We start from the raw sequence: 20,395 nt of genomic DNA on the forward strand, positions 1-20,395 counted from the left end.
ATCAGTTAGCTTCCTGAATTTACTTATTAATTCTCTTAGTTTGTCTATAGATTCTTGGATTTTTCTAATACATATGATACCTGCAAATAAGAACAATTAAATTTATTTTTTAATATGCATTTCTTTTTCTCCTTGTCTTGTAACACTGAAGATCCTTCTTCTAATTTTTCAATATAGTTTGAGGGTTTTTTTTGTGTAGAAGAACTGAGGTGTATGCCAGAGGTGTGGGTGGTAAGAGGATTCACCAGAGACAGAGTGGGGAACAGAACAGGAGGATCTGCTAAAATACACTGCTGAGGGAAGCAGCAGGCAAGACAGGAGAGGTCTGCTGCGCCATATGTGGGTCAGCTCCCTGGCTGGGGATTGAACTCAGGTCATAGTGTTGATAGTCCTGATACTTAACCCCTAGACCACCTTGGAGGTCTGTTGTTTGAGATATTTTATCTAAAAGGCAATCTATCAGTATAATAGGTCTTAGAGACTAGAACTTTCTTGAGACTGATTTTGAATAAGCATAAGAAATAGCAGTAAAATGTTAACTATGAAAGTGGACTTTCTGATTTTGGAAGGAATGGACTATGTATAGAATTTAAGCATCTTTCAGAGAATATTGAAAAAAGTTCTGTATCAAATGGAAGTTGGATTAGGTAATTTCCATGTCAGTTTTCTCTTAAATTCAATAATTTCTGAGTGGAAAATGACATAGAAATAAATCTATTTGGAAGATACCCAGTGAATACTCTAGAAAAAAGTTTGATGTTAAGGAAATAGAAGAGATGAAGTGATTTATTATGAGTCAATTTTACAGTCTGGGGATGAGTTTATGAGGGTCTGTGTTATTGTAGTAGTCACATAGGTTGACAGTATCACAACAATATCTCAAAGGTACTGGTGTCTAGGATAGTAGGAGTGGCTTAAAACGACATGGGATTATTGGGGAAGATTGTATATTTACCTGAATGAACTAGATTTCTTGTCTTATTGCACCTTTTTTTATGGAGGTCTAAAGACTTTGGAACAATTTAAAACCTTGAAACTGACCTTTTATACTCCATATATCAAGAGCTCAGAGGTTGCAAATGTACTTAAAGTCTATCTCAGACTTAGGAAAATCAGTTATGCAGAAAATTTCCAGAAACCCAATCCCTTTTTCTACTTAGTCCCTGACTGAAGAGAATGAGGCAGGAATATTAATTATATCTATGGAGACTTTGTGAGCACAGTTAAGAAGATTTTGTGATTTTACTGTGATTGCTTTTTTATAGTAGGCAGGAGACATTTATTTAAGCTATATTCATATTATAGTTCCCTACAGCAATTGCATCGGATGTTACATAGATTCTACCTTATCCCAGGGAATAGTGTTGTGACATAGTCTTTTCCTTCTTATTACATAATCTATACTGACTATGTTCCTTTAAGCAGAAAGATTCCAGCATTATAGTTATGTGCAGATATTAGGGGCTTTCTTGTTCGGAGTGGTCCGCCTATGTCCAAATCCCATAGTGTGTAACCTTCTAACCTCGTCTTTATGTGCTTTCCATATATTTCCATATTTTTCACATATGTTTGTATATTTTTAGTTTTGTTTTAATACAGTTTTGATTATACCTTATATTATTTTTCAATTAGCTTTATGAATTTTGGGCACTTCAATTTACAACATCAGGGCCTCTCTGGTGACGCAGGTGGTTGAGCGCCACGCTGTGAAGCTGTCCACAGCCTCTGCAGCATGGGTTCGATCCCTGCTGGCCAGCAAGATACCCACATGGCGTGGTAGACCTCTCCTGTCTCGCCCCCTGCTCCTCTTGGCAGTGTATTTCAGTCTGCCTGTTCTGTTCCCCACTCTGTCTCTGGTGAATCCTCTCACCCTCCCACACATCTGGCCTGTGCCCCAGTTCTTGTATAAATAAATAAATTAAAAAAATAAATTTACATCATTAAAGTTTAAAAATTTTACTTTCTTTGACATGATAGCATTGTTTTTTATTGATGTTGGGAATCATTGAAAGATTTCCTTTTTAATTTTTATTCATTTATTTTAAAATTTTAATTAATTAAAGATTTCTTAATTTTGACTTATTTTAACTTTCACTTGGAAAGTCTTACCTGGCTATAGTGCATTAATTCTTTTAATACCCAAATGGATTAAAATTGCTAGTACTGCACTAAAGCTTTAGTCATCTATGTTTTTTAAATGAAATTGGCATATATATTTTTTTGCCTGCTTGTTTATTTGGACTGTCCTTGCCTAGTTTGTTACCAGAATTATTCCAGTTTTATAAAATGAATCAGGAAACTTTTCACTTTTTTCTACTTTTGAAATTATCTCTCTGTCTATCTATCTATCTATCTATCTATCTATCTATCTATCTATCTATCTATCTATTTATCTATCTATCTATATTTTTGTATATGTATGGATATATATTCCCATATATATACTTGTAATGAGAATATTCCATCCCTAAATCATCTTGCCAAGGTATTATTTTTTTAGAGACAGTTCCTTTGACTACTTCTTAAAATTTTCCATAGTTACTGCTCCCTTTAGGTTTTCTTTCTCTTCTTACCTAATTTTAATTATATTTTACTATTTAAAGATTCAAGTTAGAATGTCACTTTAATTGGCAGGCATTTGTACAATTAGTTTTGCTGAAATTCTTCTTAATGTTAAAAATACCCTATGTAGTCATTGTCATTCTCTCCTTTTGTTTCTAACCTTGTCTCCTCTTTCTGTTAAAATAGGACTTGGTAAGAGTTTACATTTCCTTGATCTTACAGAATCTTCTTTAGATTTATTGATCGTCTAACTCTATCAAACCATACCCTTATACTATAGAAGTTACCAGCAAGGCCTTACAGCAGGAAGGCCTACTCAGACTTGGAATGTGATGGGAAGTCCCAGAAGCAGATTTCTGTGCTCACATGTGTGCACTTACATCTGGTCATACTAAGTGTGGCATCTCAAGGCATGGGTAGAGACAAGGGGCATTTAGTTCATGGTGCCATGTGTCTCCCCAGCCCTGCTTGGTGGCAGAGCTGTAATCCGGGACCTTGATAAAGACCTGGACAAACTAGCCATTCAATTAGTGTTTTGAATGGCTGAATGTGGGCATTGGCTTCTCTCTTTCATGAATTACTTTTCCTCATTAATTTTTCATGTACTTTTGGGGAGCTCATTTTGCTCTTGCCTCGTTTCTTGGGCTATGTTTTGGGTCGTTCACTAGCTATGACATCACTCATTCTCTGGCCTTGGGCCCTCCCCGCGCTGCTCTGTCTCTATCCCCTTTGTTGCTGCCAAGAGCATTCTTATTCTCCCCACTTCTTTATCTTTGTGTATTATGTTCTAAGATCATCTGAAACTTGGTTTGATTTTTTTCCTCTGGTTGTTAGGTCCAAATATTAGGAAGTACTAAATCTTCTTGTCTGATATATCAACTTTCAATATTCTCTGTGGCTCTTAAAATAGAAGCAACATATTCACATTGCTTGCCATCATCATCTTTTAATTGAGCTTTATAGGGAATTATATTTTTATTTATATTTTCGGATATTTTTATGTACATTGTTAATTACTAATTTCCAAAATAATTGCATATGGTTAGAGGATATACAATATATGGGATGTCTAAGCAAATTGTTTAAAATATTTGATACTTGCTAATTATTGTGCTCAGAGATGTACTTACATTCATTAAATCAAATTCATTAACTATATTGTTCAAAAAAGAAATCCAATAGCAAAACACAAATTAATATCAATTATATAAAATGTAAATTAAAATAGTTTCAATACCTGAAAAAAAAATATATGCCAAGGATGTGTACTTCTCTTTGAAGATAATAATTGTATATATTTTGAAGGCTTATGGGTTTTCTGTATCAATTGTTTCCTCCCCTTTTTTTTAATTAAGTTTATTACTTTTCTATCATGGTGTTGGTTTCTCTCAAATGTTTAGTAGTTCTCGACTGTCATCTTTGAACTTAATTATCTATGACTGCCTGTCTTTTTTACCTTGGCTCACACTGGGTATTTTGGAGGGAGGGAAAGAACTTCAGGAGAGAGTGTGGGTGCTTGTCTGTGGATGGGGAGCAGTTTATTAGCTGGTGCATGGCCAGCATCTCTCCTCACTTCCTCAACCTACAAACAAATACTTCAAGATACCCCCAAAGTAACAAGTTTAGCATCACCCATTTCCTCTACTATCTGAAAATAGAGCATGCCTATGAAAACTCTTGTCAGCTGAAATGACTTAAAGCAAGAAGCAGCTGTGAAATTTTTGTCACCCTCTGTCTTAATTCTGTTTTCTCTTTATTTTCCACTTCATTCTTGCTCTCTTGCCATGTCTTCTTGTTTCATGAAAAAGTCTGAGCTGTGTAGTCTGGCATCAGACATGTGGTGTGGATCCTGGGTGTTCCCAGCCTCAGTTCAGTTACTCCTGCATTTGGCACAATGAACTTGTGTTTTTCCTGAGTCTATCATGCATTTCTGCGTTATCTGCCTGGAATGCCTCTCCGCTGTCCCTTGTGTAACCTCCCCCAGTGCTGTAGGACTGCATTCACCACCCACCTGCCTGGAAGCCCTCCCCACCCTACTTGCAGCTTCCCAGGCTGGGTGCAGCCACCGCTGTGTTCCCTTAGCCCCTGAGCCCACTATGGAGCATTCATGTCTCATGTCATCTCATCATACTGAATTGTCTGGCTTTATCAGCAGATCCGAGTTTGTTAGTGGGCAACCCCAGAAATAAAAGAGGGTGCCCTGATTTGTAAGTCATCACACCTGCACTTAAAAACTTGGGACAAGACCCCAAAGCAGATGGATATATAGAATTTTCTTTAAAAAATATATATTTATAAGGGAAGTTAGAAGGAGGGAGACAGGGTGGAGAAAGGGAGAAGGAAAAGTGAGAATTGGCAGCACATGGCTACAGGCAGTCATTGGCACCAGAGGGGCAAGACAGCAAGGCCTGTTTACTTTCACTGTCTTGAATTTCTACCTGACTACTCAGGTTCCTGGCATGCTGGGAGTTGTAGTCCTTGGTGCCTGAGAGCTCATCAGTGTGGAGATGGGGGTGGGGTCCGTTCAAGACGCCATTCACTGGCTCAGAGTTTGCTCTTTACTGTTCCTCTGACAAGTTTGCTTAAGACAAGAACTGTGTCTTGTCTGGTAACTAATAAATACATAGTGGATAACTGGATATATGCTTGAATAAAAGAAGAAAAAAATGAATGATTGAATATCATTATGACCTATCTTTAATTCTTCTTAGAATAAAATTGCTTATAAATAAAAAGACAAATATAATTCTCTCCCTTCATCTCTGTAATGCTGACTCTGCTGTCATACAGGAAGTCTGCGTAGGGATGTACAAGTGCTGCTGGGCGCCTGTGGCCAATATTAATGTCCCCAGCTGCTTCTTCCCCACCAACTGGGGCTATGAAGTCAGAAACAAACAGGAAAATGTGAACGCACGTGAGTACTGGGCTAATATTTTCCCAGGGATCAGCTCTTTATGGTCCAGATAAGTTAATTGTAAAATAGAGGCTAAATGCTTCCCTCTTTCTCTCTCGCGTCCCCTCTGCCTCCCCACCCTTCCCCGCTCCCAGAATATGTTGCCCAGTTGAAGAGGTTGCCGACCCCATTAATGTTTGGAAATGATGGCATCGACGCCCGCTTCACAGCTGAAAATCAAACGGCCAGACGTTTCCATTTTAAGGTTTGTTTGGGTGTTACCACTGACTACACCTCTGAAGAAAGAAGCACCCCTACATTGGGTCCAGATCATTCTCCTTTGTGAACTGTGCAGAGGGGTGTAGGCTCCGGAGGGGGCCTCTGGAATCCCTGGATGGGCTGATTTATATTTGATGGCCGACACCTGATTAGGTGTTTTCTTCTCACCAATCAGAAACTTTAGGGTTGAGGATTCAAAGCTGCTCTCCTCAGGGGTTATTCGAGAGTGAAAATCTTTTGTAGCACACCACAAGGAAATGATCTTACATGGAAGTTTTCCTTCTGACAGATCACGGATGCCAAGAACAGACGCTATGAAGTCCCCCATGGAAACATTATGCCATTTAATGGGACTGCCGAGACTGACAATAAGAGTTATGACTGGCAGGTCAATGATAAACCTTTCAGTCTCAAAGTCGTGAGGAAAAGCAACAACAAAGTCTTGTGAGTTTTCAACCCTCTTTCTTTATCTTCGAATATGTGTTCCCACTATCACCACAATAAAATAAGGGGGACCATGATACTTTCACCATAAATCATTAGCACTGTTTATCTGTCATGATAGCAGTGTCAAGGATACTGAAATGTAATGAGCTATTTTGTTAAGGTATATAAATACTCTCGTGGTTCATGTGTGTTATGAAATATGGAATTTTTTTTGACTTACGTTGAAGTGAACTCAACTTCACTGTTTATCATTCCAAATGATTAGTTCCTGAGAAACTTCCTGTCAATCCCCTAACAACAGTCTGAGCTTAAATCATAAATTATACTGGAAAAATATGAGGATTAATATTAGCAAGACATATATTCAAATCTGGGTACCAAATCACCAGTCAGCTCTGTGATACCAAGCAAAATACCTCACCTCATCAGTTTCAGTTTCTTTGTCTATAGAAAGGGAATGAAAATATCCATTGTGGATGAATATACTGAGATATTTATAGTATCTATAAATATGTATAAAGCCCTAATGTTTTTTTTAAATAATAAATTTTATTGTTATATTCCCCATACAATTGCAGCCCCCCCCATTCTGACCCCAATCCCTCCCCTCCCGCCCCCGCCCCCCTAAAAATGTCTCTGGTTCATAGTTTTTTGTTGATTTTGATTTTCACTTTCTTATAGTTATTCATTTTCCTGGTCCCTTATTTAAGTTTTCTAGATTCCTGCTATGAGTGAGACCATCCGGTATTTTTCTTTTTCTTTCTGGCTTATTTCGCTGAGCATGATCCCTTCCAGCGCCATCCATGTTGCTGCAAATTGCATGTGTTTATCTTTTTTGAATGCTGAGTAATATTCCATGGTATATATGTACCACATCTTCTTGATCCAGTCATCTATTTTTGGGCATTTGGGTTGTTTCCAAAGCTTAGCTATTGTAAACAGTGCTGCTATAAACATAGGGGTGCAGGTGTTCTTTGGAATTGATGTTTCTGTGTCCTTTGGGTAAATACCTAGGAGTGGAATTGCTGGATCATATGGAAGCTCTGTGTTTAGTAGGTCCAGAAATCTCCACACAGCTCTCCACAGTGGTTGGACCAGTTTGCACTCCCACCAACAGTGCAGAAGAGTTCCTTTTTCTCCACACCCTCGCCAACATTTGTTGTTGCTAGTTTTTTTAATATGTGCCATTCTCACTGGTATAAGATGGTATCTCATGGTAGTTTTGATTTGCATTTCCCTGATGACAAGTGATGTTGAACATTTTTTCATATGCCTGTTGGCCATTTGCATTTCCTCTTCAGAGAAGTTTTTTTTTAGCTCTTCTGCCTATTTTTTGACTGGATTATTTTCTTTGTTGTTGTTGAGTCTCATCAGCTCTTTGCAGATTTTTGTGATCAGTCCTTTATCATTAGTGTTGGGTGCAAAAATGTTCTCCCAGTTGGTGGGGTTTCTCTTTGTTTTTGTTATTGTCTCTTTTGCTGTGCAGAAGCTCTTTAATTTGATGTAGTCCCAGCTGTTTATCTTTGCCTTCACTATCACTGCTTTGGGTGATGTGTCTGTAAAGATGTCTTTGATGTGCAAATCCCGTAGTGTTTCGCCTATATTTCCTTCTATGTATTTTATGGTTTCAGGTCTTATGTCTAGTTCTTTAATCCATTTTGAGTTGATTTTTGTGTATGGTGTGAGGTAGTGGTCAAGCTTCATTCTTTTGCATGTAGCGACCCAGTTTTCCCAGCACCATTTATTGAACAAACTTTCTTTGCTCCAATGCATAGTCTTTGCTCCTTTGTCAAAGATTAGTTGACCATAAATCTGTGGGTTTATTTCTGGATTTTCTATTCGATTCCATTGGTCTGTATGTCTGTTCTTGTTCCAATACCATGCAGTTTTGATGATTATGGCTTTGTAGTAGAGTTTGAAGTCTGGGAGTGTGATGCCTCCATTTCCTTTTTTTTTCAGTAGAGCTTTGGCTATTCGGGGTTTTTGGTGATTCCATATGAATTTCATCAGTAATTGTTCTATTTCTTTGAAGAATGACATTGAAATTTTGATTGGAATAGCATTGAATCGGTATATTGCTTTTGGTAGGATGGCCATTTTAATAATGTTTATTCTTCCAATCCATGAGCAGGGGATGTCTTTCCATTTCTTTGTGTCTTCTTCTATTTCCTTTAACAGTGTTTTATAATTTTCTTTGTATAGGTCCTTTACCTCTTTTGTTAGATTTATTCCCAAATATTTGATTTTTTTTTTGTTTCGATAATAAAAGGGATGGTTTTTTTTATTTCTTCTTCTTCAGATTTATTGTTTGTGTATAGGAAGGCTACTGACTTTTGCATGTTGATTTTGTATCCTGCCACTTTACTGAATTGATTGATAAGTTGAATTAGTTTTTCTGTGGAGTTTTTGGGGTTCTCTATGTATATTATCATATCATCTGCAAAGAGTGATAGTTTGACTTCTTCTTTTCCTATTTGGATTCCTTGGATGTCTTTCTCTTGTCTTATTGCTCTGGCTAGGACTTCCGGTATTATATTGAAAAGCAGTGGTGAGAGTGGACATCCTTGTCTTGTTCCAGATCTTAATGGAATTGCTTTCAGCTTTTCACCATTGAGGATGATACTGGCTGTTGGCTTGTCATAGATGGCCTTTATGATGTTGAGGTATGTTCCTTGTATCCCAAGAATTTCAAGGGCTTTTATCATGAATGGGTGTTGCACTTTGTCGAAAGCTTTCTCAGCATCTATTGATATTATCATATGGTTTTTATATTTCTTTTTGTTGATGTGTTGGATAACGTTGATTGATTTTCGGATGTTAAACCATCCTTGTGTCCCTGGAATGAATCCTACTTGGTCGTGGTGAATTATCTTATGGATACATTGTTGGATTCTGATGGCTAAAATTTTATTGAGGATTTTTGCATGAGTGTTCATTAGGGAGATTGGCCTGTAGTTTTCCTTTTTTGTGTTGTCCTTATTCGGTTTTGGTATTAGTGTAATGTTGGCTTCATAGAACGTGTTTGGTATTGTCCCTTCCTTCTCAATTTTTTGGAAGAGTTTGTGAAGGATAGGCACTAATTCGTCTCTGAATCTTTGGTAGAATTCATTTGTAAATCCATCAGGTCCTGGGTAAAGCCCTAATGTTACTAGACAAAGGGTCTAAAAACTCATTGAGTCAGAATCTCTTACTGGTTCTGGGTCCAGCCACCGGCTACCACAAATGCAAGTAAAAGAGTCTTTGTTGCAGCAAAAAAAAAAAAAAAGAAAAAAAAGAAAAAGAAAAAGAAAAATATTATTTTATCCAACAGGGTAGAGGGAGAACTAGCAGAACAGAGGGAAAGGGGAAGTTCCAGTTACCTACTGAAGGTATGAAGAGGAGTTGAGGCTATGGGAGCTGATACAGTGGAGCTGCTGAGACCCCCTCCCCCAGGAGTGAAGCTGCTCCCCCATCCAGCTGCTGCCTGTAGTAGCTCCCACAACCAAATCAAGCAAGCCCATGTGATTCCTCTATATTAAAGGATCACAAAATGGCCACTCTGCCCCCTTCCCAGCAGCCTCCTCTCTCAGCAGAGCAGGGGGTGAGTTCAGGCCAGGGTACTGTACCCAGCATTTTGTCCAGATGTTAGGTGTTGGAATTTGAGATGCACTGCTCTGTCCAGGTCCTGGGGGCTGGTTGGAAAGCTAGTTTACACCCATCCCCTTAGGCAGCACTGGCAACCCCAAGGACCCTGGGGTGCAGGACCACCTCAACATTCAAAGTAGTGCCTGGCATCAAGTAAATGCCAGGAAATGCAAGGGCACATCTACTCTTTTCCCCAATTATCCAACTTGGGTTTCTGGCATCACATCTCCTTTGTGAAGCTGCTTAGGAATTAAGGAATCAGGGACACCCTCAAAAGTCCTTCCCAGGGAGCTTGAGAGCAGCTGCCAATACCTAACACAGCTGCTCTCCAAGTGAGCAGGGAAGGGAGTAGCCGGTCTCCTGGCACAGAGCGCTGCTGGGTGACTGCCTCTTGCTCCACGGCCAGGTTGGACAGCAGCATCGGGCCCCTCCTGTTCACCAACCAGTACCTGCAGCTGTCCTTCCGACTGCCCAACGTCAGCGTGTACGGGCTGGGAGAACACGTGCACGGGCAGTACCGCCACAGCATGGCCTGGAAGACCTGGCCCATATTCACCCGGGACACCCCTCCGGTCAAGGTGAGCTTCCCTTCCTTCTGCTTGTTGCTCCCAGGACAGAACAGCTCCCTGCCTTGTGGAAAGTCCCTCCAGCTATTCTTCTAGCTGTGTTGTTTCACGTCCAGTTTGGACCTGTTTGTGTTAGGGAATACTTGAGGGCTAAAAACTCATACTTCCTTCTATATTGGCTTTTCAAACATCTCACTTTTTAAGGCAGAAATATTTAATGACTCTATGATAGCCTCATACGTATTAGAAACTAATTCTGCTAAATGACTATGTCTGTGTAAATGAGGAGTATCTACAGGAGGACTTCAGCGGTGACTGGTCTCAGCAGAACTTTATGGATGAAAAAAATGCCTGTTTGGACAGGTTGAATATTATTCTAGGTCTCTGCTAGTTGGAGTATGTTCTAGCGACAGCAGTATTGGCATCACCTGGGAGGTTGTTACAAATGCAGAATCTCAGGCCATTGCCTGAATCAGATTCCGCATTTTAACAAGATCACCAAATGAATCACATGCTCGTTAAAGCAGTAAAGATGAATTGTGGAGTAATTTCTTTTTTCTTTCCTTTTTAAAATCTAGAAATGGGCAGTGCCTTTGTAAATATAATGAAAATGTATTGCTGAGAAAATGAAAGAAAAATATTCAAAGGCATAGAAAATATAAGCCAGCCTGTGCCCCTATGTTTATTGCAGCACTATTTATAATAGGTAAAACCTGGAAACAACCCAAAAGCCCAAAAACAGATGACTGGATCAAGAAGATATGGTATACACACACACACACACACACACACACACACACACACACACACACACAATGGAATATTATTCAGCAATCAAAAAGATAAACTTATGCTATTCACAGCAACGTGGATGGAGCTGGAAGGAATTATGCTCAGTGAAATAAGCCAGAAGGAAAAAGAAAAATATCGAATGGTTTCGCTTGTAACAGGAATATAGGGGAACCAAATAAGACATCAGTGTAAAAAAATAATAACAGTACAAACACAACAAAGCAAAAACAGACAATTATAAACCAGAGACCATGTACATGTTGTACACAGCTTTTGATTTTGTTGTAGGGTGGATGAAATTGTTTTCAACACAGGGCACTATCATTTTTCCCTCTCTGTTGACAGGGCATGAGCAATTTGTATGGTGCACACACATTCCTCCTGTGCCTTGAAGACACCAGTGGGTCCTCCTTCGGGATTTTTCTGATGAACAGCAATGCTATGGGTAGGAAGCACCTTTTTGTCTTGGCAGGAACATGGCTTGATGTGCTGCTTTTATAACAATGACTTTCATGGTGAGATCATTGTTTAATGGAAGATGTATTGGATGTACAATGGCCTGTGGGAACCGGAAGCCAAAAGTAGGGTCATCTGTTTTCAAATTTACTTCATGCTGAAAGCTGTTTTTATTGAAAATTGTCCAGGACACTTTTTTGATGCACTTTTCCCATAATACTATAGACAATAAGATCCATTGATGGGCATCTTCCAAACAAGGCAGTAGATTTTGCACATGGGCCATGCTGTCTGGGTAGGCAACAAGGCTGTATTGTGTGCTCTGTTTCTCGTAATTCACTCCTTCCCTGTTCCAGAACTTTCTTCCTCTAGTTTCTGGACTAGTGGTGTTCTATGAAGGGTTTAATTTCCTTTTTATTTTTTAACTGTAGTTAAAAACATGTTTTAAAAGCTTTTCCTATGGGTGAAATCACTCACAAATCCCAGACACTTGTGTTATTATATAACCAGATTAAAATAGAATTTGTTCTTTCTCTTAAAAGATCAATTCTTCATTAGTGTTTTATTCATAAAGTTCAGTGATCATCTAACAAATGTAATGTGTGTGATTTTCATCTCCTTCAAAATGAGAATGAATTGGTTTGGGATGCCTCAGGTATTCCTATTCTAGAGAAGAATGTATCTTCAATCACAAAATTCTAATACTCTCATTTTAATCCTTTCAGAGGTCACCCTTCAGCCTGCTCCTGCAATCACTTACCGCACAATTGGGGGCATTCTTGACTTTTATGTATTCCTGGGGAATACTCCAGAACAAGTGGTTCAGGAATACTTGGAGGTACGGGTTTGCATTTAGGTAGTCTTTTCTTTATCACTATTATCTCATATGCTAATTACAAGCCAACAAAAGAACAATAAAATTGGTGAGGAAACTATGGATTATAAATGCCCTGATTATGAGTCTTTCATTCATTGTATGTTTATTTTTATGTACATTTATCAGCTGTCTTCATGCTACAGAGGTTCTGTGCAAAAACTGAGAAATGCAAAGTTGTCAGATTCCATCCTGTTTTCAGGGAATTCTTAGTCCCTCTCTGTGTGATCCTATTCCAGAGGTCTGAGGCCAGGAATCAGCAAAGTTTATTTACTCATTCAGTGAATAAAATTCATTGAGATGAGACTATATAAAAGAAACTGTGTTAATTTTTGCTCAAACTATAGGGCAGGAAAGAACACTAGGCACCATTAGCCTGAGCTCCTTATTCTGACATCAAAAAAACTCAGCTAGAGAAAGGTGAAGTGATTTGTTCAAGATGACACACAAAAGGTCTATGAAATATACTTGGAGATACTGGACAATTTAAAATCCAATAGGAGATTTTTGACACTGCCTGAATTTATTATAAGTGGAGACACCTTAGAATAAATCCCCCACTAATAAGGTGAAAATAAGCTATTTGGAAATTCAGAGACATGAGAGAAAGCTCTGTGCTGAGAAGACTGAGATTGGATGATCTGAGCGCTCGGGATGCCATGTAACCTGGGGCATTCTCCGGATCTCCTCAGAATGTTATCTCAATAACTTGTAGATTGGGGTTGTGCACTTATTTCAACATCTCTATGTCTATCCCACTCTTAATCTTATTATTTCTCCTTGGCACATACTACTGCTTGAATTTATATTAGACATTCACTTGCTTATTTCCTTTAAGCTCTGCAGGAGCAGGAAGTCTACTTGCTTCATGCCCCTCTATCCCAGGTGCCCACATCCACCTTTGCCACCCACGAACACTCACAAAATACTTACTCAGTGGCTGAATCTTACTTCTTTCTCCCAGATTTTCTGAAAATTCCATTCTTTTCTGATGTTTTAGTTATTGGGAATATATTCAGTACTTAATAAAGAAAGATATGAGTTGTGGGATTTTGCAAATTATCCTAGAAGATTCCTTGTGGATCTGACATTTTAGATCCCAGAGAATGAAATGGAGACAGCATTTCAGCGTCTACATGGTGCTGAAACAGCATTTGTTCTAAATGTTTAGACGCCTCTTTCTTTATCTTTTCAGCTTGTTGGACGACCGTTCCTGCCTCCGTACTGGAGCCTTGGGTTCCAGCTTGGTCGCAGGGCCTATGGTGACATCAACAAATTGAAAACTGTTGTTAGCAGGACTCGTAACGCCAGTGTCCCCTATGTAAGTTGGAACTTCTCTTATCATGCATAAAGCATCCTTTCCTTTTTTTTTTTTTAGACTTCAGGCATCTAATAGATATTAGGAGAAAGATAGATAGATAGATAGATAGATAGATAGATAGATAGATAAATAGATAGATAGATAGATAGACAGATGGACAGACAGGCACAACTACTGTCAGAAATGTGTGAGCTAAGTTTCCTATCTTCTGGGATGACCACAGTTTATAGTCAGATATAGTTTAGATTTTAGCTTTACCTCTGAGCTCTATACAACACTGGGCTGGTTAATTAGCATCTCTGATCTTAGCTTCCTGCTTTATAAAATGTAAGACTGACATGGTGGACTGGTAGTGAGGACTGCCTTATATCTGCATATAATGGCTGCAGCACAGAGGATGAAATCTGTCAAAGTCAGCTATGATTTTATAAGACAAGCAACACCTGGGGTGATGTGGTTAATACCCTGAATTCTCACAGTGACTTTGTATGCTCCTTCCTGGTGGAGCCAACTCTAATCTTGAAAGCTTTATTGTTACAAAGTATTTATGGTGTTCAAAGTTTACTAGTAGATAATAAAAGATAACTATTAAATGTACAATATTTGATAAGTTCCTCCAGGAGGTAGGTAACATATGGTTAATGAAGTTATGAAACTTTTTTTTTTTTGGTGGGGGGCTATTTGTTTTGAACTGTTTGGAACTGTTAACCAAACATATATTTGGTTAACATCTAAAGGAAGGAGGGAAGATTATGGGTAGAGCTGACTTTGATCTCAGAATTTTCAGTCCCCACTCAGAGTAGCAATGAAGGTAGGCAGAGAGATGATTTTCTTTCTGTGAGAAAACTCACTCTGTTGCTCTGGTGTTAAGGGAAAATTGATTCTGTGTTCCTTTTGCTTCTCCCATATAAGCTATCTGCAAGAACCCAATTCTAGGAGGAATAAGACCAAATCTTGCCACATCTTTATTACCCATCAGTATTTTGTAAATAAGGAAATAGACACTGCATGGTTAGTAACTTTACTGAGTTCCCTAGAGCTGGTGAAACAGCAGGACCAGGCTCCAAAGAGAGCTATTTCAGCTTTGATGATGTTGGTTTCAATCTGTCCTTCTGCCTCTTATGGGGAGGACATTTTTTAAATTAACATTGTATTAGAAAAGTACGTATCAGTTGTACATTGTTGAAAATCAACACCCATATAGACTACATTAAGTTCACCCTGAAAATCCAATTCTATCCTTCATGATACTGGTGTTCCCCTTTTCCCAGAGTACCCACACCTCCCCACTTACCTTTCAGTAACTACTAATTGGTCTTAAAATCCAAAATTTTATTTTCATTTTATTTAGTTCATTCGTTTCCTTGTTTTTTCTATATATACAACACATGCGTGAAATCATTTGGAGTTTGTCTTTTTGAGGTATTGCTTATGTAGAAACAAATGAGCTTATGTCCTACACATCATCTTCCCACCATGTGGCTGTGGTGGGTGCCTGGGTCCTATATCACCGCAGAATTAGAGCTGCTCCTGCTGCCTTGGCCCAAGTCACAAATACCATTGCCCTCAGAGTCAAGCATGACTCTATAGACCCTTTCTTAGAAGACCTGCACATGTCAGATTGGGAAAAAAAGAGAAAGAGAACCTTTGGGGTCAAAGGGTAGACCACCAGAGCCCTTAGTGACCTCCTAACCTTCCCACACACATGACCTTTGAAATGTTACTTAACCCCTTCTCATTTCAATCTTCTCACTAAGAATAGTACCTGTTCCTCACAGGTGAGTGTGCAACCACAATAATAGTGTCCGTATAAGAGTTTGGTTAACTAAAGCTCATTGTCATTGATCATTGTTAAGCTGTATTCTAACAGTGTTAAAGGACAGGAAGACCTTGTTCTCCTCCAATGGTGTGTTCTAGCTTGATGTTTAGGGTCCAGTTAGCATGTGCTTATAGCATGACTAACATACATGTTCAAACTAACAATGAGAGAGGACCTGTTGTAGGACAAGTATCAAGTCCTCAAGTTACAGAGATAAGCAAGACACAGTCCTTGTCCTTGTCCCCCAGTCTCACCCGTGATCTTAGGACATGCATCTGGTAGCCATAAGCGCTCCAACTGCAACATTAGAGGCCCTTTCAGAAAGGGCTCTTTCCTCTGGAGGCAGCTGAGTCCTGGAGCTACCAGGACCATTAAGAAATGATGGCTTCTGATTTGATGTTTAGGGAGCAGAGGTGTCATATTGCTGGCGACACTGCCTAGGTCCAAACTGGCTGGCTCTCTCTTTCAGGATGTCCAGTACTTTGACATAGACTACATGGAGGCAAACAAGGATTTCACTGTTGATGAGACGGCTTACCCTAATCTCTCCAGTTATGTAGAGGAGCTACATCAAAAGGGACTGAAATCTGTCATGATTGTGGTATGTTCAAACTCTCTGTTGCCTACTTTTACCTTTCAAAGGGCAAAAGAAATTGACAAAAGCAAGCTTTATTTTCATATTTATTTATTAGACTCCTGGCATCTTCAGTGATATTAGTTACCAGCCCTACAGAGATGGAACTGAAAAGAGAATATGGATCATAGACAACTCTGGCTTTGTCCTCGGGAAGGTAATTTCTTAGAAGTTGATGGCATGAATCAGAGTAATTGGTGATGATTTAGGGAAGTTGGCACTTAGGTATGATGGTGGGTGGAAGGCAAGTTATAGTATTGTTACCGTTTCTATGGCTTTAGAGGTTTCCTTTATTATTTTAAAGCAGTAGGTGTAATTGGAGAGTGATTAAAATTCTGAAAGATTTACTTTTTAAATTGAAACATATTTGACATGCAACACTGTATAAGTTTAACATGTTAATTTTATGCATTTGTATGTTGGGATATGATTACCATTATAGGTGCACTTAGCATTCTATCATGTCATATGATTATCATTTCTTCTTTTTTTGGTGGTGGGAATAATTAAGATCTGGTCTCTATAAAGCTAGTTCCTGCCCCTCTAATACTACTCATGATTGAAAAGCAATATATTATTTAAAGAAAATTCATTTTTTCGTAACATCCTCCCACCTCCTAGTTTCTCTTTCCCAAAACAATAAATTCAACTGTGATAACGCAGCAAGATGCTCTAGGCCAATGTCTCAGTGACTGTCTTTTTAATTTACATGAAACTTACAGTGTCCAACCTTTACTTAAGGTAGCAGTTTCAGGAGTTAATGTAGGCTGGTGAAGAGCCTCTTAAGGAAGCTGAACTTTTTAAAAGAATTGTTTTTTACATCATTATTCATTTTTAAACAATATTTGATTCCCCCTCCCACCCCCAGCTGTAGAGCCCATAGAATTTCCTTTACCAATGCACCCGTGCACCATCACCCCAGTCCCCTGGGCTCCTCCCTCCCTCCCTCTGATCCCTCTCCTGCCTATGCCCTGCAGGATGTCTCTGGTTTATAATTGTCTGTTTTGCTTTGTTGTGCTTTGTACTGTTATTATTTTTTTTACACTGATGTTTTATTTTGTTCCCCTATATTCCTCCTATAAGTGAGACCATCCAGTATTTTTCTTTTTCCTTCCGGCTTATTTCACTGAGCATAATTCCTTCTAGCTCCATCCATGTTGCTGCGAATGGGATGAGTTTATCTTTTTTGATTATGGAGGAATATTCCGTTGTGTGTATATGCCACATCTTCTTGATCCAGTCATCTATTTTTTGGCATTTGGAAGCTGAACTTTTTTTCCTCTCCCTTTTTTTTGCCTTTTGTAATTGTTTTTTATTAATGAGGTACCATTGTCTTAAGATATGGAAACAACCTAAATGCTGCCAAACAGATAAGTGGATCAAGAAGATGTGTATACATAATACAGAAATAATAACCAGCAATGAATGCATAAGGGAACCATCCACAGAACTAATTGATATCATCTTCTTCTTTGTTCTATAGGGATATCCTGGACCGACAGTTTTTCCTGATTATAGTGATCCAATTTGTACTCAGTGGTGGGAAGACCAGCTCAATGAATTTTATAAAAATCTGACGTTTGATGGAGTGTGGATTGTAAGTTGTTCTGGGATCAAATTTCTTTTGGAAATGGACATTCCAAGTTTTGAGATGAACTTTGATTCTGGTCTGTAATAAACAGTCAGCTTGACACAGTAGTATTTTAAAATCCTTTTACTAAATGCTGAGCTTATGTCCAGTAAATTAAACCCCTTAAAATCCCAGGTTTTAATTCTGTATCTGCCACTAACTAGTTATTTCTTTTGGGGAAAGTTCTTTGCTTTCTGATGGCGTCAGCATTTTCTTCCACTAATTGCCTTTCAACTTAAAAATATTTTATTAGGAGCTATAATTGCTACTATTTATTGCACATATCCATTACAACTTAAAGTTAATGATTAAGAAATCATTTAATGAGCCCATTATATTTTATTAGCTGGATATATATCTTTGAAATCTGGAAAATCATCTGTTAGCAGGATTCAGCTTCACCTATTTATAGTCTATTTTAAAAAATTAGATTTGGTCTCAATTCTATCTTCACTTGCCCCACACTGACTGGGTTATAGGCAGAGGAAATGATATGGAACTGTTCCCATATCTTAGGTTCTTTAGGGCAAGGTGTAGCCAACAAAAGCAACAATAAAAGTTATAAAACTCATGGTACACAAGCTCTGCCTTTGGAATATTAAGTAATTAACTGACTGAAATCAATGTATAAAAGGTTAAAAGTCCTGGTATTTTTTTTTTTTTAAAGATTTATTTATTTATTTATTTATACAAGCACTGGGTACAGTCAGAAGCGCGGGAGGGTGAGTGAATTCACCAGAGCCAGAGCGGGGAGCAGAGCAGGCAGAAGGACCGAAGTACACTGCTGAGGGGAGCAGCAGGCAGCAGGAGAGGTCTGCGCACCATGTGGGGCCCTCCTCTGGTGGCCGGGGAGCAGCCGGGGATCGAACCTGCACTGCAGAGGCTGCGGGCAGCTTCGCAACCCAGCGCTCAACCGCTGCACCACCGGGGAGGCCCAGTCCTGGTATTTTTTAGAGTTGGATGGCGCTTACAGTACCATCTAATCTGACACTAAAATAGACATTAAGACAGATGAGGAAGAATACTTAAGATCCCCAAATCAGTTCATAAGAAACCCCAGATTCAGTAGGCTTCCAGTTCATAGATACTCCTCAAAGCCCACTCTACATCAGTAACATTTTTCATTTTGTGTATTTTGTGTCTTTGAAGGAAAGGGATGAGTTATTCAGCCTTCCCTTGAATTCTAGTTACACGTGTGAAAACAACCCTTTGAACACCCCTCCCTTCACGCCTCGTAAGTATTCACACTTTGCCATTGATGTAGTCATGGGACAGGTTTCAGATGACCTAAGTAGTACTCAGTGTGTCTGAGGGGCGCTCGCAGACACTCACCTCTCCTCTTCTGGAGACCTGACAGCACTGTCTGGTCTGTGATGACCTTGGAGCACTGTTGTCCCAGACTGAGCATGTGGGGAAAGGGTACATCTGTGGTGTGCACCTCTGCTGTGGAGCTCTGCTTCCACCCTGTTTGCATCCTCCAATCCTGTCATATTTATGCTTCAATTTCAGCATTTCTCAGAGTATCAGAACAGTTGAAGGTGCAGGCTACCTTCCACTGCACTAATTCTGTAACTTTACTATTTCAAAGCTCATTAGCAGCATTTTAAAGCAGCAATGGTTCCTTTTAGGTCCTGCCTATTTGTAAGTCCTATTTCTTGTGAATGTCAATTTTCCGTTCCCTGAATTTGACTGAAAATGCATGTGTATTTGTGTGTATGTGTGTGTGTGTGTATAAGAAATAGTATAGAATTAAATATGCTCTTCATTGTTAAAATAAATGAATCCCAGCATTCAGTGGATCAACATGATGAAAGTGTGTTTTTTGCTCCTAACTAGTACTCCAGGATGGATGAGCTATTCTCATCCAAGCAGTCACTCAGGGGTCTATTACTTCCTTTGTCTGTTTCTCCCATCTTGGAGTCCTTTGCTTCTGGCTTCCTAGGTGAAGGACAGAGAGGGCAGAGGAGCTTTCTGGACAGGCTTGGAAGTGGGTATATTCAATTTGTTCAGTTCCTTTGACCAAACCCAGTAACATACTCCTTAATTCCAAAATGTGAAATCAGATTTTATACTTTCAGGAAGAGACCACAGGCTTGGTGAGCATCTAGCCTGCCTCTGCCAGTTTATTCTGGTTTGTCCACTTCAATTGCACCTCTAACTTTAATTGCACCCCTTTTTGTCACTGAAGGAGGGAAGGACTTTTAGGTGGAATCTCAACTCCAAACCATTTACCTTCTTGCAGAAACGCTGGTTTGGTCCCCTCACTTATTCTGTGTTCTTCTCTGCTCAGTTCATGTTCTTCCTGTATCTTCTCTCTCTGGATCAGTTTGTCATGTCTCCTTTTCAATCTCTTAATCTTCTTGGCAAAACTAAGGTTTTTTTTTTTTTTTTTCTACAGAAAACTGCAAGCCCATCACCTTCTTCCTGCTTCTGGCAAGCACTGGGGCAGAGCACTGCTCCCTAAGCATCTGTCTACCTACTTAGGGCAGATTGATCGG

The 20,395-nt window shown here is 39.1% G+C and overlaps 1 protein-coding gene across 1 annotated transcript in view; it reads left to right on the forward strand.

The window, feature by feature from the left end:
- Positions 1-20,395, forward strand: part of LOC311168963 (maltase-glucoamylase-like) — a gene marked incomplete at both ends in the record, with an annotated part of 151,453 nt that overhangs the window by 96,576 nt on the left and 34,482 nt on the right. Inside the window, 11 exons of the mRNA XM_084230670.1 lie at positions 5,353-5,476; positions 5,611-5,720; positions 6,024-6,178; positions 10,212-10,383; positions 11,509-11,608; positions 12,345-12,457; positions 13,689-13,814; positions 16,103-16,234; positions 16,326-16,424; positions 17,751-17,864; positions 19,047-19,131. Of these exons, the coding sequence (XP_084086796.1) occupies positions 5,353-5,476; positions 5,611-5,720; positions 6,024-6,178; positions 10,212-10,383; positions 11,509-11,608; positions 12,345-12,457; positions 13,689-13,814; positions 16,103-16,234; positions 16,326-16,424; positions 17,751-17,864; positions 19,047-19,131 (1,330 nt within the window). The remainder of the gene's footprint in view (positions 1-5,352; positions 5,477-5,610; positions 5,721-6,023; positions 6,179-10,211; positions 10,384-11,508; positions 11,609-12,344; positions 12,458-13,688; positions 13,815-16,102; positions 16,235-16,325; positions 16,425-17,750; positions 17,865-19,046; positions 19,132-20,395) is intronic.

The sequence above is a fragment of the Talpa europaea genome, assembly GCF_964194135.1.
Source record: "Talpa europaea genome assembly, chromosome: 3".
In the NCBI taxonomy this organism is placed as follows: Eukaryota; Metazoa; Chordata; class Mammalia; order Eulipotyphla; family Talpidae; genus Talpa; species Talpa europaea.